The 26,730-nt window shown below is 31.8% G+C and overlaps 2 protein-coding genes across 2 annotated transcripts in view; both read left to right on the forward strand.

Annotated features, from left to right (window-relative positions):
* Nucleotides 1-2,163: 2,163 nt before the first annotated feature.
* On the forward strand, nucleotides 2,164-3,044 carry LOC119610563. Its single transcript, XM_037965832.1, has one exon. The coding sequence runs from the start codon at nucleotides 2,222-2,224 to the stop codon at nucleotides 2,882-2,884; it is 663 nt and encodes a 220-aa protein (XP_037821760.1). The 5' UTR covers nucleotides 2,164-2,221; the 3' UTR covers nucleotides 2,885-3,044.
* A 6,393-nt stretch (nucleotides 3,045-9,437) lies between these two features.
* Nucleotides 9,438-26,730, forward strand: part of LOC119610564 (dynein beta chain, ciliary) — a 39,304-nt gene continuing 22,011 nt past the window's right edge. Inside the window, exons 1-8 of the mRNA XM_037965833.1 lie at nucleotides 9,438-9,601; nucleotides 9,710-10,112; nucleotides 24,326-24,499; nucleotides 24,562-24,821; nucleotides 24,882-25,221; nucleotides 25,280-26,113; nucleotides 26,254-26,366; nucleotides 26,426-26,714. Of these exons, the coding sequence (XP_037821761.1) occupies nucleotides 9,984-10,112; nucleotides 24,326-24,499; nucleotides 24,562-24,821; nucleotides 24,882-25,221; nucleotides 25,280-26,113; nucleotides 26,254-26,366; nucleotides 26,426-26,714 (2,139 nt within the window). The 5' untranslated portion in view covers nucleotides 9,438-9,601; nucleotides 9,710-9,983. The remainder of the gene's footprint in view (nucleotides 9,602-9,709; nucleotides 10,113-24,325; nucleotides 24,500-24,561; nucleotides 24,822-24,881; nucleotides 25,222-25,279; nucleotides 26,114-26,253; nucleotides 26,367-26,425; nucleotides 26,715-26,730) is intronic.

Here is a 26,730-nt window from a genome sequence, read left to right on the forward strand (position 1 = left end):
TAGTTAGTTAGTTAGTTAGTGTAGTTAGTAGTTAGTTAGTTAGTTAGTTAGTTAGTTAGTTAGTTAGTTAGTTAGTTAGTTAGTTAGTTAGTTAGTAGTTAGTTAGTTAGTTAGTTAGTTAGTTAGTTAGTTAGTTAGTTAGTTAGTTAGTTAGTTAGTTAGTTAGTTAGTTAGTTAGTTAGTTAGTTAGTTAGTTAGTTAGTTAGTTAGTTAGTTAGTTAGTTAGTTAGTTAGTTAGTTAGTTAGTTAGTTAGTTAGTTAGTTAGTTTGAAAGTGGTATTAACACTTATTATTAGTTCCCTTTCTCAATGCTGATTTACTTAAAAAACACTTATAATATCGACTGGGGTTAGAACCACCAAAATTTCTTCCTTATTAGACAACGACCTCTCATTACCAAGTAATCTATGAAATAACTGACTACATTACCTACATTACTCCTTACTAAAATTGGACAATATATCACTGGGTGGTTTCATTCAATTAAATTTAATCTAAATCTTAATAAACCAAACTCATTCACTCATTTCCAGATATTCTTTATATATTACCTTCTATTAAATACTCCAACTATCTATATATGTGTGTGTACTTAATTTATTTTCTCTTATCTAATTTTGCAAACCACAAAATCAAATAAATAATTAGCATTTTATATACAAAATAGCAATACCCTTAGATTTCTAAACCAAGCATTTTACAATGCATTTCTTGATGTAATTTTTCAATAGTTAAATTTACAAAATAAATCTAGATCAATGGCATTCAAATGGTTGAAAAGGTCATTCAATTGTAACAATGCATTGTTGTTAAATAAATGAAAAAGTAGATTTTTTTGTGTGGTAAAAATGTATGAGCAACTACAGCAAAAAAACTTTGCAACATTTAATTTTGTTGAACAATATTTAAATGTTTGGTATCCTCATCGTGATGAGGATGTGATGATGATACACCACTAACACCACCCATGTTTAACAAACTATTAAACATTAATGAAATGAAAACTAGAAATAAAAAGAGAGAATAAACTGGAAAACAAAATGAAACGAATAGTAATGAAATAGAGAAAGACATGAACATTGAAGAGGAAATGAAAATGGAACCAAAGATTAATTGAGCAGAACATGCAAATAGAAAATGTTTGAGAAAAAAATCTGAAATAAAGATAAAATACTATTTAAATGATTGCTGGCTGCTCATACACACTCCTCCTTAGAGATTTATAACTGTTATATACAATAACACACATTCCCATATTTAGAGTATTACTAATACTGTTATATGTATGTATATAAAAAAAAAAACAAATATAATTACTCAAATATCCACAGTTGCAGTTATTTATAAGTATCCGGCAGAGCTGAAGAGACACTAATAAGACTGCAAATTACTTCTTAGATTACCAGGAATACATCAAGTAATTAGTTTTAGTTTTCCTTTATAAATTTACAAACATATTTTGAAAAACTAAACCAAAAATAGTTAAGTGAAAATTATGTCTTAAACCGCTTATAGTAACCAAAACAAAACTGCTGGTTTCATTGTCACATGAGTATGAGTGAACATTATCTATTTCTGTGCGGTTGTTGGAAAGTTCAAACCTGATGAAGGCAATTACATTTTCACGTCATCGCTTGTCAACTCACAACCACTTTTATGCACATGAGAATTACTAAAACACACACTGTTCATTTGAAAAACTGTTGATGGAGACAACGGGAGAAGAGCTTAGAAAAAAATACATTGGGTATGTAGATAGTTTATAAAACGCAATAAAATTTGAATGAATAGTAAACTTACAAGACAATTTCGGGCAAACCATAAACATTTTTAAGGGACGAGATTTCAATTACAGGATGTTACATATACATATGTATGTATGTAAATCCGTTTACTTGAAGAGGAAATCATATAAACTATGGGCCAAGTTTGCTGATTTTAATTATTTGTGTACCGAAGATATCTGGGATCTTCAGAAAATTAATTTCCGATACTTATAAGGATACATATAAGCAAGTGGAACATACAAAGGCAATGGGAAACTTACATATATCCTCCCACGAAGGTGAAGGCTATAGAAAAATTCCGAAAAAATTATTTTACAAACCTTGTAAAGAAAGCCTTTTTATTTAACAAAAAAAAAAAACAACTTTGAACTATTAATCAAATTTGTACTAAAAATAAAACCAGAAAAATTATTTTAAAAAAACAACCAAAAAATATGAGAGATAATTTAAATAACAAAATTTCAGTGTTAAATAAAATGATTGGTCTGGGCGAAGAGGTATCAGCAAATCCGTTCTACACGGTACCACAAAATTCAAAAACAAACATAGAACCGAAATTCGATTTATATAAAACCGAAGAACCTTTGGAAAATTCTTCCAATAATTTCAAACAAACCATTTGCAAATGTCCACATTGTGAAAATATGGCCAAAAATTTCCTCTATCTAGAAAGTCTTATACGCACCAACTATAATGCCAGCAATAACTGTAACATTTGCCTCTCGTCCCTGCAATATCTGCAGTATGTAAATAAGAGTATCATGAAAATATTTGGTAATTTTGATTCTGTAGTAGAAGCAGCTAAAGCATTTGGACTCAACAATATTAAATCGAAAACAAAACTGGCCAAATTAAGTACTAAACATGCTAAAAGACTTACAAAGTCTAATCATTTAAGTCTTAAAACACAGAAAGCAGCAGCAAGAGCAAATCATCATCATCAAGTAAAGAAAATGCCATCAAATATTTTAAAGTCGAGCAAAAAGATTCAAGGTAGTTTTAGCAAAAATCCAATTGCTAGTTCGAAAAAAGCAATAAAAAGAAATCGAAATTTAAAAAAGATGCAAGTAATCATAGTGCGGTTAAAACATCTATAGATGGCACAACTACGAAGGCTATAAAAGGGAAGAGGATTAAAGCTTTAAGGAGTAAAACGAGGAATTTATTGCATAAATTTAAAGCAAAGAAATAACGTTAAATACGTATGCCTTTCTTGGAATTTCCAAAATTGTTTAGTTAAATAAAAAAAATATGATTGCAACATTTTAATTGTTTTCCAAAAATAACATTGCTAACACAAACATGGTATTTCTATGTGCAACGTGATAACCGAGTTCAAAATTCGTGTTTTTAACCAGACTTAGACTATAGACTAGACTAAACTATAGACTAGACTACTAGACTATAGACTAGACTATGGACTAGACTATAGACTAGACTATAGACTAGACTATAGACTAGAATATAGACTAGACTATAGACTAGACTATAGACTAGACTATAGACTAGACTATAGACTAGGCTATAGACTAGACTATAGACTAGGCTATAGACTAGACTATAGACTAGACTATAGACTAGACTAGACTATAGACTAGACTATAGACTAGACTATAGACTAGACTATAGACTAGACTATAGACTAGACTATAGACTAGACTATAGACTAGACTATAGACTAGACTATAGACTAGACTATAGACTAGACTATAGACTAGATATAGACTAGATTATAGACCAGACTATATACTAGACTATAGACTAGACTATAGACTAGACTATAGACTAGACTATAGACTAGACTATAGACTAGACTATAGACTAGACTATAGACTAGACTTATAGACTAGACTATAGACTAGACTATAGACTAGACTATAGACTAGACTATAGACTAGACTATAGACTAGACTATAGACTAGACTATAGACTAGACTATAGACTAGACTATAGACTAGACTATAGACTAGACTATAGACTAGACTATAGACTAGACTATAGACTAGACTTATAGACTAGACTATAGACTAGACTATAGACTAGACTATAGACTAGACTATAGACTAGACTATAGACTGACTATAGACAATATAGACCTAGACTATAGACTAGACTATAGACAGACTAGAATAGACTAGACTATAGACTAGACTATAGACTAGACTATAGACTAGACTATAGACTAGACTATAGACTAGACTATAGACTAGACTATAGACTAGACTATAGACTAGACTATAGACTAGACTATAGACTAGACTATAGACTAGACGATAGACTAGACTATAGACTAGACTATAGACTAGACTATAGACTAGACTATAGACTAGACTATAGACTAGACTATAGACTAGACTATAGACTAGACTATAGACTAGACTATAGACTAGACTATAGACTAGACTATAGACTAGACTATAGACTAGACTATAGACTAGACTATAGACTAGACTATAGACTAGACTATAGACTAGACTATAGACTAGACTATAGACTAGACTATAGACTAGACTATAGACTAGACTATAGACTAGACTATAGACTAGACTATAGACTAGACTATAGACTAGACTATAGACTAGACTATAGACTAGACTATAGACTAGACTATAGACTAGACTATAGACTAGACTATAGACTAGACTATAGACTAGACTATAGACTAGACTATAGACTAGACTATAGACTAGACTATAGACTAGACTATAGACTAGACTATAGACTAGACTATAGACTAGACTATAGACTAGACTATAGACTAGACTAGACTAGACTATAGACTATAGACTAGACTATATACTAGACTATAGACTAGACTATAGACTAGACTATAGACTAGACTATAGACTAGACTATAGACTAGACTATAGACTAGACTATAGACTAGACTATAGACTAGACTATAGACTAGACTATAGACTAGACTATAGACTAGACTATAGACTAGACTATAGACTAGACTATAGACTAGACTATAGACTAGACTATAGACTAGACTATAGACTAGACTATAGACTAGACTATAGACTAGACTATAGACTAGACTATAGACTAGACTATAGACTAGACTATAGACTAGACTATAGACTAGACTATAGACTAGACTATAGACTAGACTATAGACTAGACTATAGACTAGACTATAGACTAGACTATAGACTAGACTATAGACTAGACTATAGACTAGACTATAGACTAGACTATAGACTAGACTATAGACTAGACTATAGACTAGACTATAGACTAGACTATAGACTAGACTATAGACTAGACTATAGACTAGACTATAGACTAGACTATAGACTAGACTATACTATAGATTAGACTATAGACTAGACTATAGACTAGACTATAGACTAGACTATAGACTAGACTATAGACTAGACTATAGACTAGACTATAGACTAGACTATAGACTAGACTATAGACTAGACTATAGACTAGACTATAGATTAGACTATAGACTAGACTATAGACTAGACTATAGACTAGACTATAGACTAGACTATAGACTAGACTATAGACTAGACTATAGACTAGACTATAGACTAGACTATAGACTAGACTATAGACTAGACTATAGACTAGACTATAGACTAGACTATAGACTAGACTATAGACTAGACTATAGACTAGACTATAGACTAGACTATAGACTAGACTATAGACTAGACTATAGACTAGACTATAGACTAGACTATAGACTAGACTATAGACTAGACTATAGACTAGACTATAGACTAGACTATAGACTAGACTATAGACTAGACTATAGACTAGACTATAGACTAGACTATAGACTAGACTATAGACTAGACTATAGACTAGACTATAGACTAGACTATAGACTAGACTATAGACTAGACTATAGACTAGACTATAGACTAGACTATAGACTAGACTATAGACTAGACTATAGACTAGACTAGACTGGACTATAGACTAGACTATAGACTAGACTATAGACTAGACTATAGACTAGACTATAGACTAGACTATAGACTAGACTATAGACTAGACTATAGACTAGACTATAGACTAGACTATAGACTAGACTATAGACTAGAATAGACTATAGACTAGACTATAGACTAGACTATAGACTAGACTATAGACTAGACTATAGACTAGACTATAGACTAGACTATAGACTAGACTATAGACTAGACTATAGACTAGACTATAGACTAGACTATAGACTAGACTATAGACTAAACTATAGACTAGACTATAGACTAGACTGTAGACTAGACTATAGACTAGACTATAGACTAGACTATAGACTAGACTATAGACTAGACTATAGACTAGACTATAGACTAGACTATAGACTAGACTATAGACTAGACTATAGACTAGACTATAGACTAGACTATAGACTAGACTATAGACTAGACTGTAGACTAGACTATAGACTAGACTAGACTAGACTATAGACTAGACTATAGACTAGACTATAGACTAGACTATAGACTAGACTATAGACTAGACTATAGACTAGACTATAGACTAGACTATAGACTAGACTATAGACTAGACTATAGACTAGACTATAGACTAGACTATAGACTAGACTATAGACTAGACTATAGACTAGACTATAGACTAGACTATAGACTAAACTATAGACTAGACTATAGACTAGACTATAGACTAGACTATAGACTAGACTATAGACTAGACTATAGACTAGACTATAGACTAGACTATAGACTAGACTATAGACTAGACTATAGACTAGACTATAGACTAGACTATAGACTAGACTATAGACTAGACTATAGACTAGACTATAGACTAGACTATAGACTAGACTATAGACTAGACTATAGACTAGACTATAGACTAGACTATAGACTAGACTATAGACTAGACTATAGACTAGACTATAGACTAGACTATAGACTAGACTATAGACTAGACTATAGACTAGACTATAGACTAGACTATAGACTAGACTATAGACTAGACTATAGACTAGACTATAGACTAGACTATAGACTAGACTATAGACTAGACTATAGACTAGACTATAGACTAGACTATAGACTAGACTATAGACTAGACTATAGACTAGACTATAGACTAGACTATAGACTAGACTATAGACTAGACTATAGACTAGACTATAAACTAGACTATAGACTAGACTATAACTGTGATAACTGTCTGTGAAAAACACAATAAGAAATAAAGTTTAAAATTTTGTAAGAAAAGCACTATCATGAATTTTATTAAAAACGTATTAAATTTTAAAATATTCATTACTTTTTTAAATTTAAAATACATACATGTAACACCCTTTTAGGTTTTTTAAAATACAAACAATATTTTAACAACAATTTAATATTTTTCATTTCCTTTTTATACCCTCCACCACCATCAGTGGTGATAGAGGGTATATATAACTTTGTCATTCCGTGTGTAACACCAAGAAATATTCATCTGAGATCCAACAAAGTATATATATTCTGGGTCCTTATCAAATTCTGAGTCGATTTAGCTATGTCCGTCTGTCCGTCTGTCTGTGTAAAACACGCTCACGATAAAACGAAGCAATAGAGTTTAACCAAATTCACCCAAAATGTTCTTCATTTTCCTAAGTTGTTTGGTATTGCAAATGGGCAAAATCGGTTCACACCGGGAAAAGTTATGAATCAAAATTTAAAACAACCTCGGAAAAAAATAAGCATTTTTTACACATTATGATATAATTTTCTCGAAAACTATGCAAGATAATTTCATGGAAATCACCATATATTCGTTTCTGCACAAGATCTTGATCCCTGCTGAAAATTGCCAGAATCGGTCCACAATTTCATATACCTCCCATACAAAAGTACAAATTCTACAATGTCGATATCTTCACAAAATTTCACAAATTAAAATCTTATGTCAATAGAATTCTTCCAGAAGAAAAATTTTATGGATCGGTCCATAATTGGACATAGCTCCCATACAAGGTCCCCTCCCGAAAATCATTTAAACGCGCATAACTCATTACTTAATTAAGATATCCATATAAAATTTGGTACAAGTATTGCCCACATGCATAGAAATATTACAGTGAAATTTTTTTCCGATCGGTCCATAATTGGTCATAGCTCCCATACAAGGTCCCCTCCCGAAAATCACTTAAACGCGCATAACTCATAACTAAATTAAGATATCCATATAAAATTTGGTACAAGTATTGCCCACATGCATAGAAATATTACCGTGAAATTTTTTTCCGATCGGTCCATAATTGGTCATAGCTCCCATACAAGGTCCCCTCCCGAAAATCACTTAAACGCGCATAACTCATAACTAAATTAAGATATCCATATAAAATTTGGTACAAGTATTGCCACATACATAGAAATATTACCGTGAAATTTTTTTCCGATCGGTCCATAATTGGTCATAGCTCCCATACAAGGTCCCCTCCCGAAAATCACTTAAACGCGCATAACTCATTACTAAATTAAGATATCCATATACAATTTAGTATAAGTATTGCCCATATTCATAGAAATATTGCTGTGAAATTTTTTTCCGATCGGTCCATAATTGGTCATAGCTCCCATACAAGGTGCCCTCCCGAAAATCACTTAAACGCTCATAACTCATTACTTAATTAAGATATCCATATAAAATTTGGTACAAGTATTGTCATATGCACAGAAATATTATTGTGAAATTTTTTTCCGATCGGTCCATAATTGGTCATAGCTCCCATACAAGGTCCCCTCCCGAAAATCACTTAAACGCGCATAACTCATTACTAAATTAAGATATCCATATAAAGTTTGGCAGAAATATTGCTCATATACAGAGAAATATTACTGTGAAGTTGTTTTCCTATCGATCCATAATTGATCATAGCTCCCATACAAGGTCCCTTTCAGAAAAACACTTAAAGGCACATAACTCATTACCAAATAATGATATAAATAAATACTATTTTTGTTCATAAATACTATTTTGTAATGCAAAAAGCACTTAATGTTATTTCAAAAATTTTTCACGATCGGTCTATATTTGGTCATATTTCTCATACTAGGTCCTGCCCCTAAAAGCGCTTTAACCGTATTTAACTATTTGCATTATAAATTTGTGTAGAACAAAATTATATATATGTATGTATTTTGAAAATCCTTAAATCTTTCACACACATGCAAATACTAGATATCGCTAAAGCATATCTTAGGGCGCTATAAAAATTTAAAAGGAAGTGGCGTTTCTAATGTTCAATAAATCTTGGAATTGTAGTAGATTTAAGATGTTTAAATCTTGGGTTTTTCTATTTATGACATGAGAAAACTTATTTCTACAAATAGTTTATTAATTAGAAATGTATTAATACAAAAGTTGCTGGTGGAGGGTATTTAAGATTCGGCTCAGCCGAATATAGCACTCTAACTTGTTTAATTAAAAACAGGTTGTTTGAAAAAAACAAACCACTTGTTTATCACTTAACTGGCAAACAACCTGTTGCTATTTGTTAAACAAAAAACTTCAAATATATAAATGTCAATCTAAAAATAGACTTTTTGTTAAAAAAAAAAACTTGATAAATAAATCTAGGTAAATTAAAAATTTAATTTTCTGTGACATTTAAGAAAATTTCACTTTTACAAAAGAAAAATAATTCAATATAAAAATAGACGCATTTAGTGCTATTCTTACGCTAAATAAATCCTTAACTGTCTAAAGATATAAAAAATAAAACAGGTTAAAAAGGATACAAAAAAACCGAAATCACTTTAAATCCCAATATTAAATTGGGTTTTTTTTGTGTTGGCCATTACTAAAGACGAATGCCAAAATTGGTAAGTTTTCTAAACAGAGATTTCTTTTGCTAGGTTTCATAACGTTTTCTTTTTTTTTTTTGGCAGACAAATATTAAATAAATTTTTATTAATTTTTTTTCTATTAAGCTGGCAGTTATTGTCACATAAGCCGCTTAACTTGCAACAATAACAAACATTTTTGAACGCCTTGATTTTGCTCTTAATATTTTTTACGCACAAAGAGATTAAAGCTCAACCATAAAAGGAAAAAAAGAGAGAGAAAAGAAACCAAATTATCGAAGAATATTAAACGTTTAACAACAATTGTCAAGGATTCAAGGATATTCTTTTCTGCAGAAATAACATTTGTGTAAGCGTGTTACTCACTTAAACGACAATAAACGTCGACTAATTTAGCGTAATGGCCGAAGAGGAGAAAAAGAAGGAAAAGGTGGACGAAAGGCTGGAATTCTTATGGAATTACATAATGAAGACTATGCGGCTTAAGCAGGAAAAATGGACTAAAATGTTAGCTACCAGTGAGTACAAGGTAAATTATAAATAATTTCTTCTTGGTATTACAGTAAAAATAATGATAATAAACAAACAGATAAAAAAATAACAAGAAAATTACAATTGACCCTTCGAAAAAAAAAAAATCTATTAACAGAAACATTTTATAATTTTATTTGTCCTTTGCAATGGTTTTTGTTTATTTGGGGTTTTCAAATGAAATTGATAGGTATTGGACAATAAAATAAGTATTCATTTGATTTTCCTTAGGTTTCTTTAGAATTTTAAAATATGTTGTTTATGGAAGGAAAAAAAGGGTACAAAGTGTTTGAAAATAGATAATCGTAGGTTGAGTGATTTGAATATTTTATAGATTTAGATGAACTTTTGATAATATTAAAGGCAATATGTGACAGAGTTTAAGAGAAAATTGTTAAAGTTTTAAAAACTTATAGTTGAAGTTGTCGTAGAAAACTAAAAGTGTAAAGTTTAATGTAATAAAAAGACAGACAAAAACACTTTAGAATTTGATAAAAAGTGAAGTAGTACTTTGATTGACTTTTTTTAATAAAAAACACCAAAAAAGTACCTTTATAAGAAAGTACCAAATTCCATTTTCTGATCTTTATCATATCAATTGGGAAATATGACGAATATATAGGTCAAAGGATACAAATCTGTTTTCAAGTGCTTGTGAAAAATTGTTGTTTTAAAAAAGTACTAAAATATTCACTCGATCTTTAAACTATATTTAGTAGTTTGGTTTTAAATAACACACCCTGCGCTAATTTTACTTTATTTGTTTTATTAAACATTTTTAAAAGAGTATGAAAAAACGTAATTTCAAGTATACCAGTAAATCAAAAAATACCAGTTGGAAAACGGAAAAGTACCAGAAAGTCCCAATTTGTAGATTTTCTTCAATCAGGACGCAGCGTGTTAAATTCTATATTTCTAGGTTTAATATTAGAAAAGATTCAAAAAATACAAATTGAAAAACGAAAAAGTACAAAAAAGTTTGGTTGGTTGGTTATTCAGGCTGCAATAGATGCAAACGTAGTTCGTTTTGGTGATTAAAATCTAAAAGGAAAGAGCCTTGGACTCTAAAGTCAAACTAAACGCAATGCTTGATAAAGGCGTTTAGGTTTTCTATTCTAATCCCAGTTAACTCTGAAGTGTCCTCCAGAAATCTATGCCCCCGATATCGGAGTCGAATGTCCCCCAAAGCAGGATAGTGACAAAGAAGATGTTCATACAGCTTCTTTCTCATCTTGACAGCTTTTATGGTAGTCATTGTAAGGTAATCCAAGTTTCATTGCGTGGTTACCAAATTTACAATGCCCTGTGATGACAGCTATCATTTTGCTGAGTTGGGATCGGCTATTCCTCAGAATATGGTCCGTAAGCTCCTTATCAAGCTTTGGCCATATCTTTGTTTGAATACAGGTTGGCTCATTTCTCCATATTGTCTGAGAGAGTCCATAGAACATGTTATCTATGAGACTTTTGCATACTCCTATCGGAGTACCACTGAAATGATCTATGTCCGAGTCAGGTAACTGTGAACCCGTTTTCGCGAACTCGTCAGCGATACAATTGCCTGTATAGACTCCGTGTCCTCGTACCCATACAAGTGCGATGTTTGACAGCCTCATCATCCTATTAAAGGATGTCCGACTAGTCGTGATATAGAGTATACACCTGTCAGGGACTTCATTGAAGCTTAACTGTCGGTAAAGATAAGGATATCTCTGTTCTATATCTTATCATCCGTGTACACGGACAGGCTTCGTGGATAGCGATCTTCTTCCATTACCCTATTTTCCTTGATGACGAAACTGAAGGGCATGAGTAATCAATATCCGGTTTTCAGTATCGATATTCTTGATGATGAAACTGAAGGGCATGAGTAATCAATATCCGGTTTTCAGTATCGATATTCTCATTAGAACCTTGTCAAGGAGTTCGCAGTTTGAGTTAATATTTAGTGTTCCATAGAACAGAATTGGCTTGATAACCGCTTTAAAAATTCGGATTTTTTACCCTCCTATAGCTTTCTGGCATATGTACATTGCCGTTACGGCAAAAAATTTTACTCTATTAAATTTTCATTCCATTAGGATCCTATATGTATGATAATTTAAATGATTAAATCATTTACACTGGACTTAATTACTTTAGACAACGGATGTGCATAAAGTTTAGATGTTGTTGTATGTATGTATGTATATACTTGAAAACGCATGTTATTAAAAAATTTGGTGTCAATTTGTTACCAAGCGTGTATATTTTTTTCCTCTGTGTATTCATTCTATTTTAATTTAAGCCATTTTAGGGCTAAATTTTTTGTGATTTTAATTTTGTGTATTAGCGGAAGATTAGACAAGATGTTAAAACATTTAATACAAAACTATGACTATTTTACTTTATCTCTTTTTCCAAATAAAGATGCCTTTCAACAACACTATGATTTCATATTAAGTTTCTTTTAATATTTTTAATTTTCTTTTAAAAGAAAAGTCTTAAAAACTAGTTGTTCTTTATGTGTATTTCTTTTGTTTTGCAACTTTATGTAAACTTTGCTTTCTGTGCTAATTTTGCTGCCACTTTAAGTCACTTTTTTATAAATAGGACTTTCTTTCTTTTTATATAAATTTGACTTTACGTCATTTTCATCGGACATAACAAAAATACATATATAAAGTTTGGAGCTAGCACACTTAAAAAGGTACTACATACAATTTGTTTAAACCACCAGAACAATGAATATCCTTCCGCCACTTCTATTTATCCTATTGTCTGATTGAAGGACTAAGCCATGTAAACTTTATAAAGATATTTATGTATGTATGTATATTCAAGATTTCAAAAGCATTCATTTATATCATACATGGGAATTTTTCATTAAGCATTAAAATTTCATTACCATTTATAGAAAAAATTGTAATGAAAAATATTTTAAGTACCATTTAATGAAAATTATATTTTTTTCATTATAACTTTTTTTGATAATGGTAATGATTTGATAATGAATTTTCAAAAACGAATTTAATTAGTATTTATAATTGTCGAAAAATATATTAAGGAAAATTTTTCGAAGATTCGAGGTTTGAAAGCTTTTAAAACCAGTTCCCGTGGCCCAAATTGGCTGAAATTTTGTAGTCATAAGTACATCTGATGACAATACAATAATATGTTCGAATATTCGAAATTAAGTTCGAAAATTCGAAGTTATTTTCGAAAATTTTTTTATGTTTTTAAATTAATCTCTGTGTCATAAAACCTAAAAAAAAAATTTCGAAAATTCGAACTTGTGTTCGAAAAATTTTTAAAGCTGTTAAAACTAGTTCTTCTAGTCTGAATGTGCTGAAATTTGGCATACATGATTTCACCTAATGAAAATACATTATAATGTTCGGATATTCGAAATTAATTTCGAAATTCGAACTAATGTTCGAAAATTTTTAAAATCCATTGAATAATGGTAATGAAAATTTATTTTTAAATAATTACTAATGAAATCGTTTCATTAAAAAGCATTACCATTAGAGAAAATAATGCTAATGAAAAAAAAAATAATTATAATTTTTTTCAATTTAATGCTAATGAAATCGTCAATTAATTAGTCGATATAATTAACTTCTCCCATGTATGATTTATATCAAATAAGTAAATCATTCCAATCCGCTATGCAGTAATTAAAATATATTAATTTTTCCTACATAGGAAATTGGTCAGAAATCCGAAAAATAGTTTTGGTGTATTGTCTAAAGCTAAACAATACCTTAGAAAAGTCTTTGCTCTAGTTTTTTTAACATCAGTTCAGCAAACTAGTTCCCGCATATTCTGAACAAAAAAACATTTAACATTTTTGCTGACTTAAAGTATTTTTTTAGTATTGTGCTTTTTATTTATTTGTTTAAACATTTTGTTTTATTTATTTTTTGAACGCACCATAACGTTTTTTTTGTCACTAGTCCGTCTGACAGTTAGTCACATTTCATAATGTTACTTCCCCCTTTTTATGATTATTGTCTCCAAATTTTTTTCTTTCTGGCATATTTTAAAAAAATACCTTTGAATATGAAAAATATAACAAACAAAAAATAAAAAAAACTGAATGAAAAATTTGCATAATAACAACTTTGTCGTTTTAAATGTTGTGTTGTTTATTTGTTAAAAAAGTATATATTTTTTTTCAAACACACACATACATACACTTTTAAGAACAACAATAAAAAGGACACTAAACAAAAAATATATAAAACTGAAAATAGCCCTTTTTATGTGTTTGGGGGAGAATAACAACAAAAACTTTATTGTAAACACAAGAACTCATTTCTCCTCTACTCCTTTTCAATTTAAATGTTGGTCCATTTCAGTTTTTACATATTTTGTTGTTGCTGCTGCTGCTTTGTTTGTCTCCAGTCTTTGTTTATTTCTATTTTTTTTTTAATTTGTGTCAAATTTAACTGCAGGCTTTCTAATTGTCTTTCCGTGTGATTTTTGCTAAGTTTTTGTTGTTGTTCATTTCACAGTTATGTTTTGTTGTAGGAATTTTTTTCTTTCTTTAAATGTGTAAATTGTAAAATTTATGTGCCACCAATAAGTAAGTGAGAAGGGGAGTGTTTTGCTAAACCATTGTGAGCATGTATCTCCATATTCACCTCTTTTTTAATGATGGTGTTGGTCAAAAAAATTTTTTTCTCTTAACTGTTAGTTAATTTTGTTTGAATTTTATTTAACTGCAGGCCCTTTGGCGGCCTTAATTATAATTTTATTTATGACGTTTTTTCTTCATTTGTTGTTATTTAGTTAGGGTTTTGTGTGCGATCGCAAAAAAAGTGTTAATGGCTAAAAAGAAAAACATACAAATTTAATATTTTTTATATGTTGTTTTTTTTTTACTCTCCCCCGCATTAAATTCCCTTTAATTGAAAACTTAAATGACCTTCAGTTGCTGTTGACATTATGGTAATCGGTGCTGTCAAATAAATTTCTCTAGAAAACAAAAATCATTACTTTTTTGTGCAATAAAAATTGTTTAACACTGAAGGAGATTTATGGTTAGATGTTTCGGGTGTAACCCGATAATATTATACATATATCTATATGATATACCTAACTAATTCAATACAGTTTAAGTTCAGTTCTAGTTCAGTTCTAGTTCAGTTCTAGTTCAGTTCTAGTTCAGTTCTAGTTCAGTTCTAGTTCAGTTCTAGTTCAGTTCTACTTCAGTTCTAGTTCAGTTCTAGTTCAGTTCTAGTTCAGTTCTAGTTCAGTTCTAGTTCAGTTCTAGTTCAGTTCTAGTTCAGTTCTAGTTCAGTTCTAGTTCAGTTCTAGTTCAGTTCTAGTTCAGTTCTAGTTCAGTTCTAAGTTCAGTTCTAAATCAGTTCTAGTTCAGTTCTAGTTCAGTTCTAGTTCAGTTCTAGTTCAGTTCTAGTTCAGTTCTAGTTCAGTTTCTAGTTCAGTTTCTAGTTCAGTTCTAGTTCAGTTCTAGTTCAGTTCTAGTTCAGTCTAGTTCAGTTCTAGTTCAGTTCTAGTTCAGTTCTAGTTCAGTTCTAGTTCAGTTCTAGTTCAGTTCTAGTTCAGTTTCTAGTTCAGTTCTAGTTGCAGTTCTAGTTCAGTTCTAGTTTCAGTTCTAGTTCAGTTCTAGTTCAGTTCTAGTTCAGTTCTAGGTCAGTTCTAGTTCAGTTCTAGTTCAGTTCAGTTCTAGTTCAGTTCTAGTTCAGTTCTAGTTCAGTTCTAGTTCAGTTCTAGTTCAGTTCTAGTTCAGTTCTAGTTCAGTTCTAGTTCAGTCTAGTTCAGTTCTAGTTCAGTTCTAGTTCAGTTCTAGTTCAGTTCTAGTCAGTTCTAGTTCAGTTCTAGTTCAGTTCTAGTTCAGTTCTAGTTCAGTTCTAGTTCAGTTCTAGTTCAGTTCTAGTTCAGTTCTAGTTCAGTTCTAGTTCAGTTCTAGTTCAGTTCTAGTTCAGTTCTAGTTTCAGTTCTAGTTCAGTTCTAGTTCAGTTCTAGTTCAGTTCTAGTTCAGTTCTAGTTCAGTTCTAGTTCAGGTTCTAGTTCAGTTCTAGTTCAGTTCTAGTTCAGTTCTAGTTCAGTTCTAGTTCAGTTCTAGTTCAGTTCTAGTTCAGTTCTAGTTCAGTTCTAGTTCAGTTCTAGTTCAGTTCTAGTTCAGTTCTAGTTCAGTTCTAGTTCAGTTCTAGTTCAGTTCTAGTTCAGTTCTAGTTCAGTTCTAGTTCAGTTCTAGTTCAGTTCTAGTTCAGTTCTGTTCTAGTTCAGTTCTAGTTCAGTTCTAGTTCAGTTCTAGTTCAGTTCTAGTTCAGTTCTAGTTCAGTTCTAGTTCAGTTCTAGTTCAGTTCTAGTTCAGTTCTAGTTCAGTTCTAGTTCAGTTCTAGTTCAGTTCTAGTTCAGTTCTAGTTCAGTTCTAGTTCAGTTCTAGTTCAGTTCTAGTTCAGTTCTAGTTCAGTTCTAGTTCAGTTCTAGTTCAGTTCTAGTTCAGTTCTAGTTCAGTTCTAGTTCAGTTCTAGTTCAGTTCTAGTTCAGTTCTAGTTCAGTTCTAGTTCAGTTCTAGTTCAGTTCTAGTTCAGTTCTAGTTCAGTTCTAGTTCAGTTCTAGTTCAGTTCTAGTTCAGTTCTAGTTCAGTTCTAGTTCAGTTCTAGTTCAGTTCTAGTTCAGTTCTAGTTCAGTTCTAGTTCAGTTCTAGTTCAGTTCTAGTTCAGTTCTAGTTCAGTTCTAGTTCAGTTCTAGTTCAGTTCTAGTTCAGTTCTAGTTCAGTTCTAGTTCAGTTCTAGTTCAGTTCTAGTTCAGTTTCTAGTTCAGTTCTAGTTCAGTTCTAGTTCAGTTCTAGTTCAGTTCTAGTTCAGTTCTAGTTCAGTTCTAGTTCAGTTCTAGTTCAGTTCTAGTTCAGTTCTAGTTCAGTTCTAGTTCAGTTCTAGTTCAGTTCTAGTTCAGTTCTAGTTCAGTTCTAGTTCAGTTCTAGTATCAGTTCTAGTTCAGTTCTAGTTCAGTTCTAGTTCAGTTCTAGTTCAGTTCTAGTTCAGTTCTAGTTCAGTTCTAGTTCAGTTCTAGTTCAGTTCTAGTTCAGTTCTAGTTCAGTTCTAGTTCAGTTCTAGTTCTAGTTCTAGTTCATTCTAGTTCAGTTCTAGTTCAGTTCTAGTTCAGTTCTAGTTCAGTTCTAGTTCAGTTCTAGTTCAGTTCTAGTTCAGTTCTAGTTCAGTTCTAGTTCAGTTCTAGTTCAGTTCTAGTTCAGTTCTAGTTCAGTTCAGTTCTAGTTCAGTTCTAGTTCAGTTATAGTTCAGTTCTAGTTCAGTTCTAGTTCAGTTCTAGTTCAGTTCTAGTTCAGTTCTAGTTCAGTTCTAGTTCAGTTCTAGTTCAGTTCTAGTTCAGTTCTAGTTCAGTTCTAGTTCAGTTCTAGTTCAGTTCTAGTTCAGTTCTAGTTTCAGTTCTAGTTCAGTTCTAGTTCAGTTCTAGTTCAGTTCTAGTAGTTCAGTTCAGTTCTAGTACAGTTCTAGTACAGTTCTAGTTCAGTTCTAGTTCAGTTCTAGGTTCAGTTCTAGTTCAGTTCTAGTTCAGTTCTAGTTCAGTACTAGTTCAGTACTAGTTCAGTACTAGTTCAGTTCTAGTTCAGTTTCTAGTTCAGTTCTAGTTCAATTCTAGTTCAATTCTAGTTCAATTCTAGTTCAGTTCTAGTTCAGTTCTAGTTCACTATTAATGTAGTCCGAAAGTTGCTCTAGCGTTATAGATATCGGTATTGTGAATTGGGCCATAATTAGCTTTAACTATAGTACCAAATTCTGGCAATATTTATGCATTATTAAATGTCAATTAAAAATTCTAAGTTATGTATTTGGCTTCAAAAAAAGAAACACACACACAATAATTATCAACCAATATTGAATCCGAAATGGATAATAAAAATCTAAAGAACATTTGTGTCCACTAACTATTCATGTATTGCTGTTTTAATAATGAAACGTTCATGTATGGAAAATATTAACGCATAACATTGCTTCGCACCAGCATAACAACCTGTATAAAGAAGTCCAACTCTATAATAAAGCGTAGCCATATTGACTCCCACTCAGTAATCCTCATACTTTTGAATAACATCTGTTTCATTATACAATTTAACAAACAATAATGTGCAAAATTTTTAATATTGCAATATTAGGAATTTAGTTACGTGGCAGCAGTTCACAGTCATATCTAAAACGGGAATGTATGTAAGGAAGGTCAGCAGGAATTTACGATTTTACTATTGCTAAGTATGTTTACTGCCAAATTTACTTGGGAGTTTGAAAAAAATTAAAAATTTTGCAAAAAAAAGCGAATTTAATTGGTTGTTAGAGAACATGTCGCGCTCCCCATGGACTAACGATTGCATGTGACTCTCTTCAACAAATTAAACAAAACAAGGTGGTCAGACGGAATTTGGCAAAAAAAAAATAAAAATGGCGAAAGGAGTTTTAATAGAACGATGCATGAGAACAGAATACCTTACCATAGTTTAGGATGCATTGAATACGCAGCTGAATGCCTGCATATCCTGTGTATGCATAATACAGTTGCGGAAATGATGTGGTCTAACATGTTGGCGGTTTGTTGTAACATTGTTATCTTTTAGGTGGGGCAAATGTGTAACCAAGTGGATTGGTAGGAAAATCAGTTAAATATGTACATAGACGCAATCGGAACTAGAACTGAACTAAAACTGAACTAGAACTGAACTAGAACTGAACTAGAACTGAACTAAACTGAACTAGAACTGAACTAGAACTGAACTGAACTAAACTGAACTAGAACTGAACTAGAACTGAGCTAGAACTGAACTAGAACTGAACTAGAACTGAACTAGAACTGAACTGAACTAGAAACTGAACTATACTGAACTAGAACTGAATAACTGAACTAGAACTGAACTAGAACTGAACTAGAACTGAACTAGAACTGAACTAGAACTGAACTAGAACTGAACTAGAACTGAACTAGAACTGACTAGCACTGAACTAGAACTGAACTAGAACTGAACTAGAACTGAACTAGAACTGAACTAGAACTGAACTAGAACTGAACTAGAACTGAACTAGAACTGAACTAGAACTGAACTAGAACTGAACTAGAACTGAACTAGAACTGAACTAGAACTGAACTAGAACTGAACTAGAACTGAACTAGAACTGAACTAGAACTGAACTAGAACTGAACTAGAACTGAACTAGAACTGAACTAGAACTGAACTAGAACTGAACTAGAACTGAACTAGAACTGAACTAGAACTGAACTAGAACTGAACTAGGAACTGAACTAGAACTGAACTAGAACTGAACTAGAACTGAACTAGAACTGAACTAGAACTGAACTAGAACTGAACTAGAACTGAACTAGAACTGAACTAGAACTGAACTAGAACTGAACTAGAACTGAACTAGAACTGAACTAGAACTGAACTAGAACTGAACTAGAACTGAACTAGAACTGAACTAGAACTGAACTAGAACTGAACTAGAACTGAACTAGAACTGAACTAGAACTGAACTAGAACTGAACTAGAACTGAACTAGAACTGAACTAGAACTGAACTAGAACTGAACTAGAACTGAACTAGAACTGAACTAGAACTGAACTAGAACTGAACTAGAACTGAACTAGAACTGAACTAGAACTGAACTAGAACTGAACTAGAACTGAACTAGAACTGAACTAGAACTGAACTAGAACTGAACTAGAACTGAACTAGAACTGAACTAGAACTGAACTAGAACTGAACTAGAACTGAACTAGAACTGAACTAGAACTGAACTAGAACTGAACTAGAACTGAACTAGAACTGAACTAGAACTGAACTAGAACTGAACTAGAACTGAACTAGAACTGAACTAGAACTGAACTAGAACTGAACTAGAACTGAACTAGAACTGAACTAGAACTGAACTAGAACTGAACTAGAACTGAACTAGAACTGAACTAGAACTGAACTAGAACTGAACTAGAACTGACTAGAACTGAACTAGAACTGAACTAGAACTGAACTAGAACTGAACTAGAACTGAACTAGAACTGAACTAGAACTGAACTAGAACTGAACTAGAACTGAACTAGAACTGAACTAGAACTGAACTAGAACTGAACTAGAACTGAACTAGAACTGAACTAGAACTGAACTAGAACTGAACTAGAACTGAACTAGAACTGAACTAGAACTGAACTAGAACTGAACTAGAACTGAACTAGAACTGAACTAGAACTGAACTAGAACTGAACTAGAACTGAACTAGAACTGAACTAGAACTGAACTAGAACTGAACTAGAACTGAACTAGAACTGAACTAGAACTGAACTAGAACTGAACTAGAACTGAACTAGAACTGAACTAGAAATGAACTAGACCTGAACTAGGAGTGTTTGCCGCTTTCCGTTCAATCCTTTTTGCGTTTGGTCTTTCTTTTTAATTGCAAATTATCCCTTTTTTCTAAATTTCCTACCGGTTTCTATGTCAACTACATCCACATCCTACTCACCAACGACTAAATAGTGTTCGTATTGTTGCTATTCATGTTAAAGTTGTTATTATTGATGTTATAGTTGTTGCTGCAACATTAGTGTGTATGTTTTAGGTTAAAAAGGTTTCATAATAATGTCGAATGTATATTTTTGCTTCTAAGCCAAACTTTGCAAAATTTTCGAGCGCTATATTATACTGTTTTGGAACCAACTAAATAACAAATCGTATTTATGCATTATGTAGTATGTTTTTATGTACATATTTGAGTGTGTGTTGCACTAACTCCAACAACAAGAAAAAAATGTATGTACCAACATGTGTAACACTTTCATTCTTGTGTAAAATTTACTGGGTAAAATGCATAATTGGCGATTTTCTCGTAACTAAAATGGTAAACATTTTGTTCTGTTTTCTCGTTATTGTCGATGTTTTTGTTTTCGTTATGGTGGCTTTCTTCCACTTTTTAAATAGAAATTGTAAAAATTTTTTAAATGTTTTTGTTTTATTTTTTTCTTTTGTTGCTTACATAACCACGATCTAATGCCAAATTTTACATACATATTTATTAATGTGTATGACTGAGTGATTTTGTATGTATTGCATTGCGATAATGTTGCGTTTTTCTAATTTTCCTGCTCACTGCAGTTAGTTACAGGCTTATATTATATGTATGTATATGTTTTTTTTTTTTTTTGCACACACGTCCTGTAATATTTATGTATAAATTGGTGTTGGGTTTGGTTGGTGTAGTTGTACTTTATTCATATTTTTAGTTTAGTTTTTTTATGTTGTGTATTCGTAATCACAAAATTTTATTCAACTTTCATATGGGTTTGTTTGTATGTGTACATATTTAAATTTTATGTGTAGAATACTGTGTGCATATGTATGTTTATCACATCTACATTAATGCCAACGAATTCCAAATGTTTTTCCAAACTGAAAGCTTTTTCAGTTAAACTTTGTTCAAAAGAAGATGTTTGTCAAACTTTCAAATGCGCAGAAAATTTTTCCAGAAAAGTTTTTGATTTAGAAAAGTTTTGAAAAAGCTTATAAACTAAAGATCTCTTAGGACTGTTTTAGTAGTTTTGTGTAAACATAAACCTTACTCAATGGACAACTTATTTGTGAAAGCTTTTTCTACAAAAGTTTTTTGTGAAAGCTTTTTCTACAAAACTTGTCTGATAGAAAGCTTTTAAACAACAAATTTCAAATAATTTTCTGGTTTAACAAAATTTCTCAAGTTTTAAGCTATACGAATACTTTTCCTTACCACTGTTTATGTAAAATACTAAATAACCTCCTCTTGTATGGGGAATAAGGCCACAAGGATTAGCTAAATGTTGCACTAGACACACATTTACAAACATTTTCATTATTTTCCACTCCACAAATATGCTACATACAGATTCTATTGTATAACATCTATATAGTACATATGTGCGTACATTAGGGTGGCCCGTATGTATGAAGAAAATCTAAGGTACATACCCAAAAATTAAAGCTAGGTTCATTCTTTAATATTATTTCTAAAAAATGTTTGTCCTGTGGTCAATAAATTTTGAGATGGGTCAAAGGATAAAATAGTCCTTTTTTAAGGATTTTCCACTTTTTTCTTGTTTTTCGCAAAGCAATGATATACAATTTTGATATATTGTAATAGGTCTTTCAACGAAAGAGCCTTTCGATTACCTTTCGTATGATACCAATTTTTTATAAGAAATATTAAAAAAAATAATTTAAACTTCAAAAAAGACCGGTTTATTTATCCAGCTGACCAAATATTGACGTCAGTACAAAATATTTGAGAAATGGTACCTTAGAATTAACTGCAACTTCATACCACCCTGGATCCACCCTAATAAACATACATATTGAATGTATGTATGAAGTATTTGGTGGCATTATTATGACCCTTAACTTCAGTTCCAGTTTCATACAAATGTTTAGCATGTTGTATGAGGATGTATAATGCCAACAAAATAATATTCAAAAATAGTAAAACGAAAAAAAAGTACAAAATTCATACTTATAACAACCAAAATATTTAATGTTTTTGCGTAAATTTTACATGCGTCACAAAATCTGTTAAATAAATGGACAGACGACGCATTGTTGGTTGTTCGGTTGACTGTTGAAGGTTTTGTTAGTATGAGTCCTTCGGTCAAACGGAAGGACCTTGATATTAAGGTAATGGTGTGATGCTTTATTACCGTCTGTTATGTCAGCTTTTTTCTTTTTTTTTGTTTTTGTTGCTGAAAGCCAAATACACTCATTCATTTATTGGTTGATATTTCCACTTATTCAGTCATTGTGCACAAACAACACAAAATGCTATTTTGTTCTGTTTAATTTTGTTATTACTTGTTATAAAATATTTCCCATTATGTGACATTAATTTACAAAGTAAGAGAGTTATCACCCACTCAACAGCAAAACAAAAACAAACTTCAATAAAATAAAATGAATGTATTAAATGGTTTTCTGTCGTTTATTTAACATGTTATTTTTGGTATTTTTGTTTTTTCATGAGAATTGTTGGCTAAAGGGTTTACATAACATTAAACAACAATTAAAAATGGCCAGAATATGTACACGGATATTTAAGCCATAAAATATGACTTTGAGCTACAAATCGTGACAACTTTGTTAACATAAACATTTTTTAATTAACCCTTTCTTTAAAGAAAATACAGGAAATATTCTGCAGGTCATGAATATTAATATCAGTGGAAATAACTTTTTATATTTTATAATTAGACCTTCATTTTGAATTTAATCAATATTTTATTTTGCTATAAAGTCCATCATTTAGAGAAACCAGAAAAGCTAGGGCTAGGGCAATATAAAACTCTATTTTATAGCGAAACTAGGTGTTCTAGGGCAAAATGACCTATAATCTGTGATCAATTTTATTTCACACTTTATGGCGAAACCAGAGACTTTAGGACATAATAAGTAGACGATAATCTGTGATCACTTTTATTTCCAACCAAAAACCCCTTTTTATACCATACAGCTTCGTAAGAAAGGTATATATAAGTTTGTCATTCCGTTAGTAATTTCTACAATATAATTTTCAGACCGTATAAGGTGTATATATTGCGATCGTTATAGATAGCGGAATCGATTGATTCAAGTCTGTCTATCTCTCATACAAACAGTATATTAGTTGAAATCGACCCAGATATCTTCGAGATCCAAATCTTCAATAATTTTGTCACACATGTATACAAAAATATGGGAGATGAGTAAAAGTCCGAGACAAACTCTGAAAATTTCGATAAAAAATTAGATTTTTGTGATCGCTTACTAAAGAAAGCAATAACAACACAGCCCTGTTCGGAGGATATGGTTGTATGGGGGCTAAGCGAAATAATGGATCAATTTTAACCATTTTTAATAGGCTTCGTCAAAAGAAGAGTATGTGCCAAATTTCATTAAATTAAATTGCGACACACAGACGGACATACCGACATACATACGGACATACCGACACACAGACGGACATACCGGCAGACAGAGGAAAGGGCATAGCTAAATCGACTCAGGAAGTGATTCTGAGCCGATTAGTATAATTTAATGTGGGTGTCGGACCGATATTTTTGGATGTTACAAACATCAGCACAAACGCATAATACTCTATCCACTATAGTGGTGTAGGGTATAAAAAATTATATAGAATATTGATCTCTTTGCCATAAAAGTGATTTATGGTATAAGTTTAGTTTTAAAAACTATTTCCTTTTCAGGAAATTGTCAACGAATTTCTCAATGAATCGTATCAGGAAAGAGTTATATTCACCCTTAACTCAGCAGCGCTCTTGGTACCATCCTATAACTTTCCCGAAAAGCCTATTAGTAAAATGGTGTTCTTTGTACGACATGAAGTACCTACTACCCTAACGGTAGAAAATATGTCCAATGTAAGACAATTCTAAGCACTATTTATAGAAACTTGTTTCTCTAAGGAAATATTGTTTTACAGGCCCTAATGATAGGAGATCTGTTGCCTAATGTTTTGGAAAATCTATCGGTACTCTGTGATGATGTCATTTTTCCTTTATTGAATAATCCCGTAAATCAAAATGGCTGGACCTCGGTTATAGTGAATGATATGAAAACTGAATCTCAAGATTTGCGCAATGGTATAGCTCAAATGAAGGGTTTGGTAATGAATCGCACCATCTTGCCTTTGCCAATTTGTATAGATGAGGTTATGGAAAGTGCACCGGCTATAGCTCAAGGGTAAGAAACGTAAGATTGTAGATTTTACAGCTTTCTCTATAAGTTTTTTTTTTACCTTAGGGACTTAAGCAAAGTTAATCACTTGATGAAACATTCTTTGGAATTTATGGTGGTTAAATGGTTGGATTCGGTGGAAGATTTGATACACATTAAATCGAGAGACAAAATTTTCTCCAAAGAAGAATTTCCCAGACCCGAGCATTTATTTAGCTTTTGGGATGCACGTTTGGAGAATTTGGAAAACTTAGCCGATCAATTGGGTGATAAACGTATAAAAACTATAGGTTTTGTTTTGGAGAAAATACGTTCGGTATTTGAGAGTAGTTACAGACGCATAGTGGAGCTGGTATTGGAGGCCTTGGCAGAAGCCAGGGATATAACCAAATATTTAACGCCTTTGGTAGGTCAATATAATAGAAAATACTTTAGATGATTTCTTAACTTTTTTCTCTTTAAAGCGCAAAATGATAGATAAATTTGAAACTGGGGACTTAGATGAAAACCGCAGTCAATTGCGTCCTTTATTAATAACAGTGGGTTTGGTTTGGGGCCACTCTAAATATTTTCACAGTCTGGACAATATGGTCTTGCTATTTCAGCTGTTGCACAACACCCTCATCGAATGTGCCATGCGCACTATAGAGGCCGATGCCATTTTTCAGGGAGATGTAGATGAAGCCTATAAAAAGATCACCACTAACATTAACCATTTGGAATTCTATCGTTCCACTTACAATGAGACCCGCAATACCCTCAAGAAATTCAAAGTAGGCACTGAATTTAATTCCCAAGACTGGACCTGGCATCCGGAGGAAATTTTTTCACGTTTTGACAAATTCATAGAACGTTTACATACCTTGGAAGAACTATTCGATACAGGCAGAGATTTTATGAAATTGGAAAAAATAACTGTGGGTGGTTTAAAGGGTCGTCAGATTACCGCAGCTTTGGAGAAAATTCTCGAAGAATATAATGCTTTCTACAGAGAATGGTCTAATATTCAATATAATCCTTTAGATCCTGATGCTCAACTTTCAACTTTCTCAGAAGATCGTTTGGCTTTTAAGGAAAAGACAAATGTTTTAGAACGTAAAATAGCTTATCAATTTGAAAAGGCACTCGAGGATTCTCATGAATTGATGTTATGTGGCACTTTGCTATTGAGACCCATTATTAAAGAGCACATGGATCCATTTATGCATATTATAGTAGATGATTTTGCTGAGGAAATCAATGCTGTGAAGGTCGATTTCAATGAGTTTGAGGGAATTTATAGAGAGCGCGGATTGAGTGTAAGTTTGTAAAAGCTTTTAAGATGATTTATAGGGTTTTATGGATTTTCGTGGTTTGGTAAAAAATATAATTTCAATATGTTTTCTAGTTTTTTTTTTTTTTTTATTTGAACTAGTTTTTTTGTTGTTTGCTGTTTTAGGCTTTAGCCACAGACAACTGTTTTCCTCCAACATCGGGAGCTCTAACATGGCTCGCTAAACTACAACACAGAATTACTTGGATGCATACAGAGCATGAACTGTATGACTATCCGTAAGTTTTAGAACAAATCTATATAAATTCCTCTCATTATTCTCTTTCTTCCCATTAAGAATCTTTGAAAATGAACATGGCGAATATACATTAGGCCTGTACGATGAAATGAATGAACAAATTGAAGAATTAAGACAAGAAATTTTAAAATATTGGCGTGTGGAAGTGAAAAAGAATATAAAACAAGGCATGGAGTTGAATTTACTTGCCAAAGAGGACAATATTTTGTCAGTGAATTTCCACACAAGTCTCAAAAATGCCTTAAAAGATACCAAATACATATTAATGATGAATTTTGAAATACCCGAAGAAGTAAAAGAATTCTTCGATAAAGAAGAAAAATTATGGGTAAAATAAACTTTAA

This window comes from Lucilia sericata, unplaced genomic scaffold (assembly GCF_015586225.1).
Source record: "Lucilia sericata isolate MDLA Ls3-8-SP2 unplaced genomic scaffold, ASM1558622v1 Contig001230F_arrow, whole genome shotgun sequence".
Taxonomy (NCBI): domain Eukaryota; kingdom Metazoa; phylum Arthropoda; class Insecta; order Diptera; family Calliphoridae; genus Lucilia; species Lucilia sericata.

What these genes read in the sequence shown, in the direction of transcription:
- LOC119610563 (XM_037965832.1), top strand. Translation starts at nt 2,222, where the DNA reads ATGAGAGATAATTTAAATAACAAAATTTCAGTGTTAAATAAAATGATT.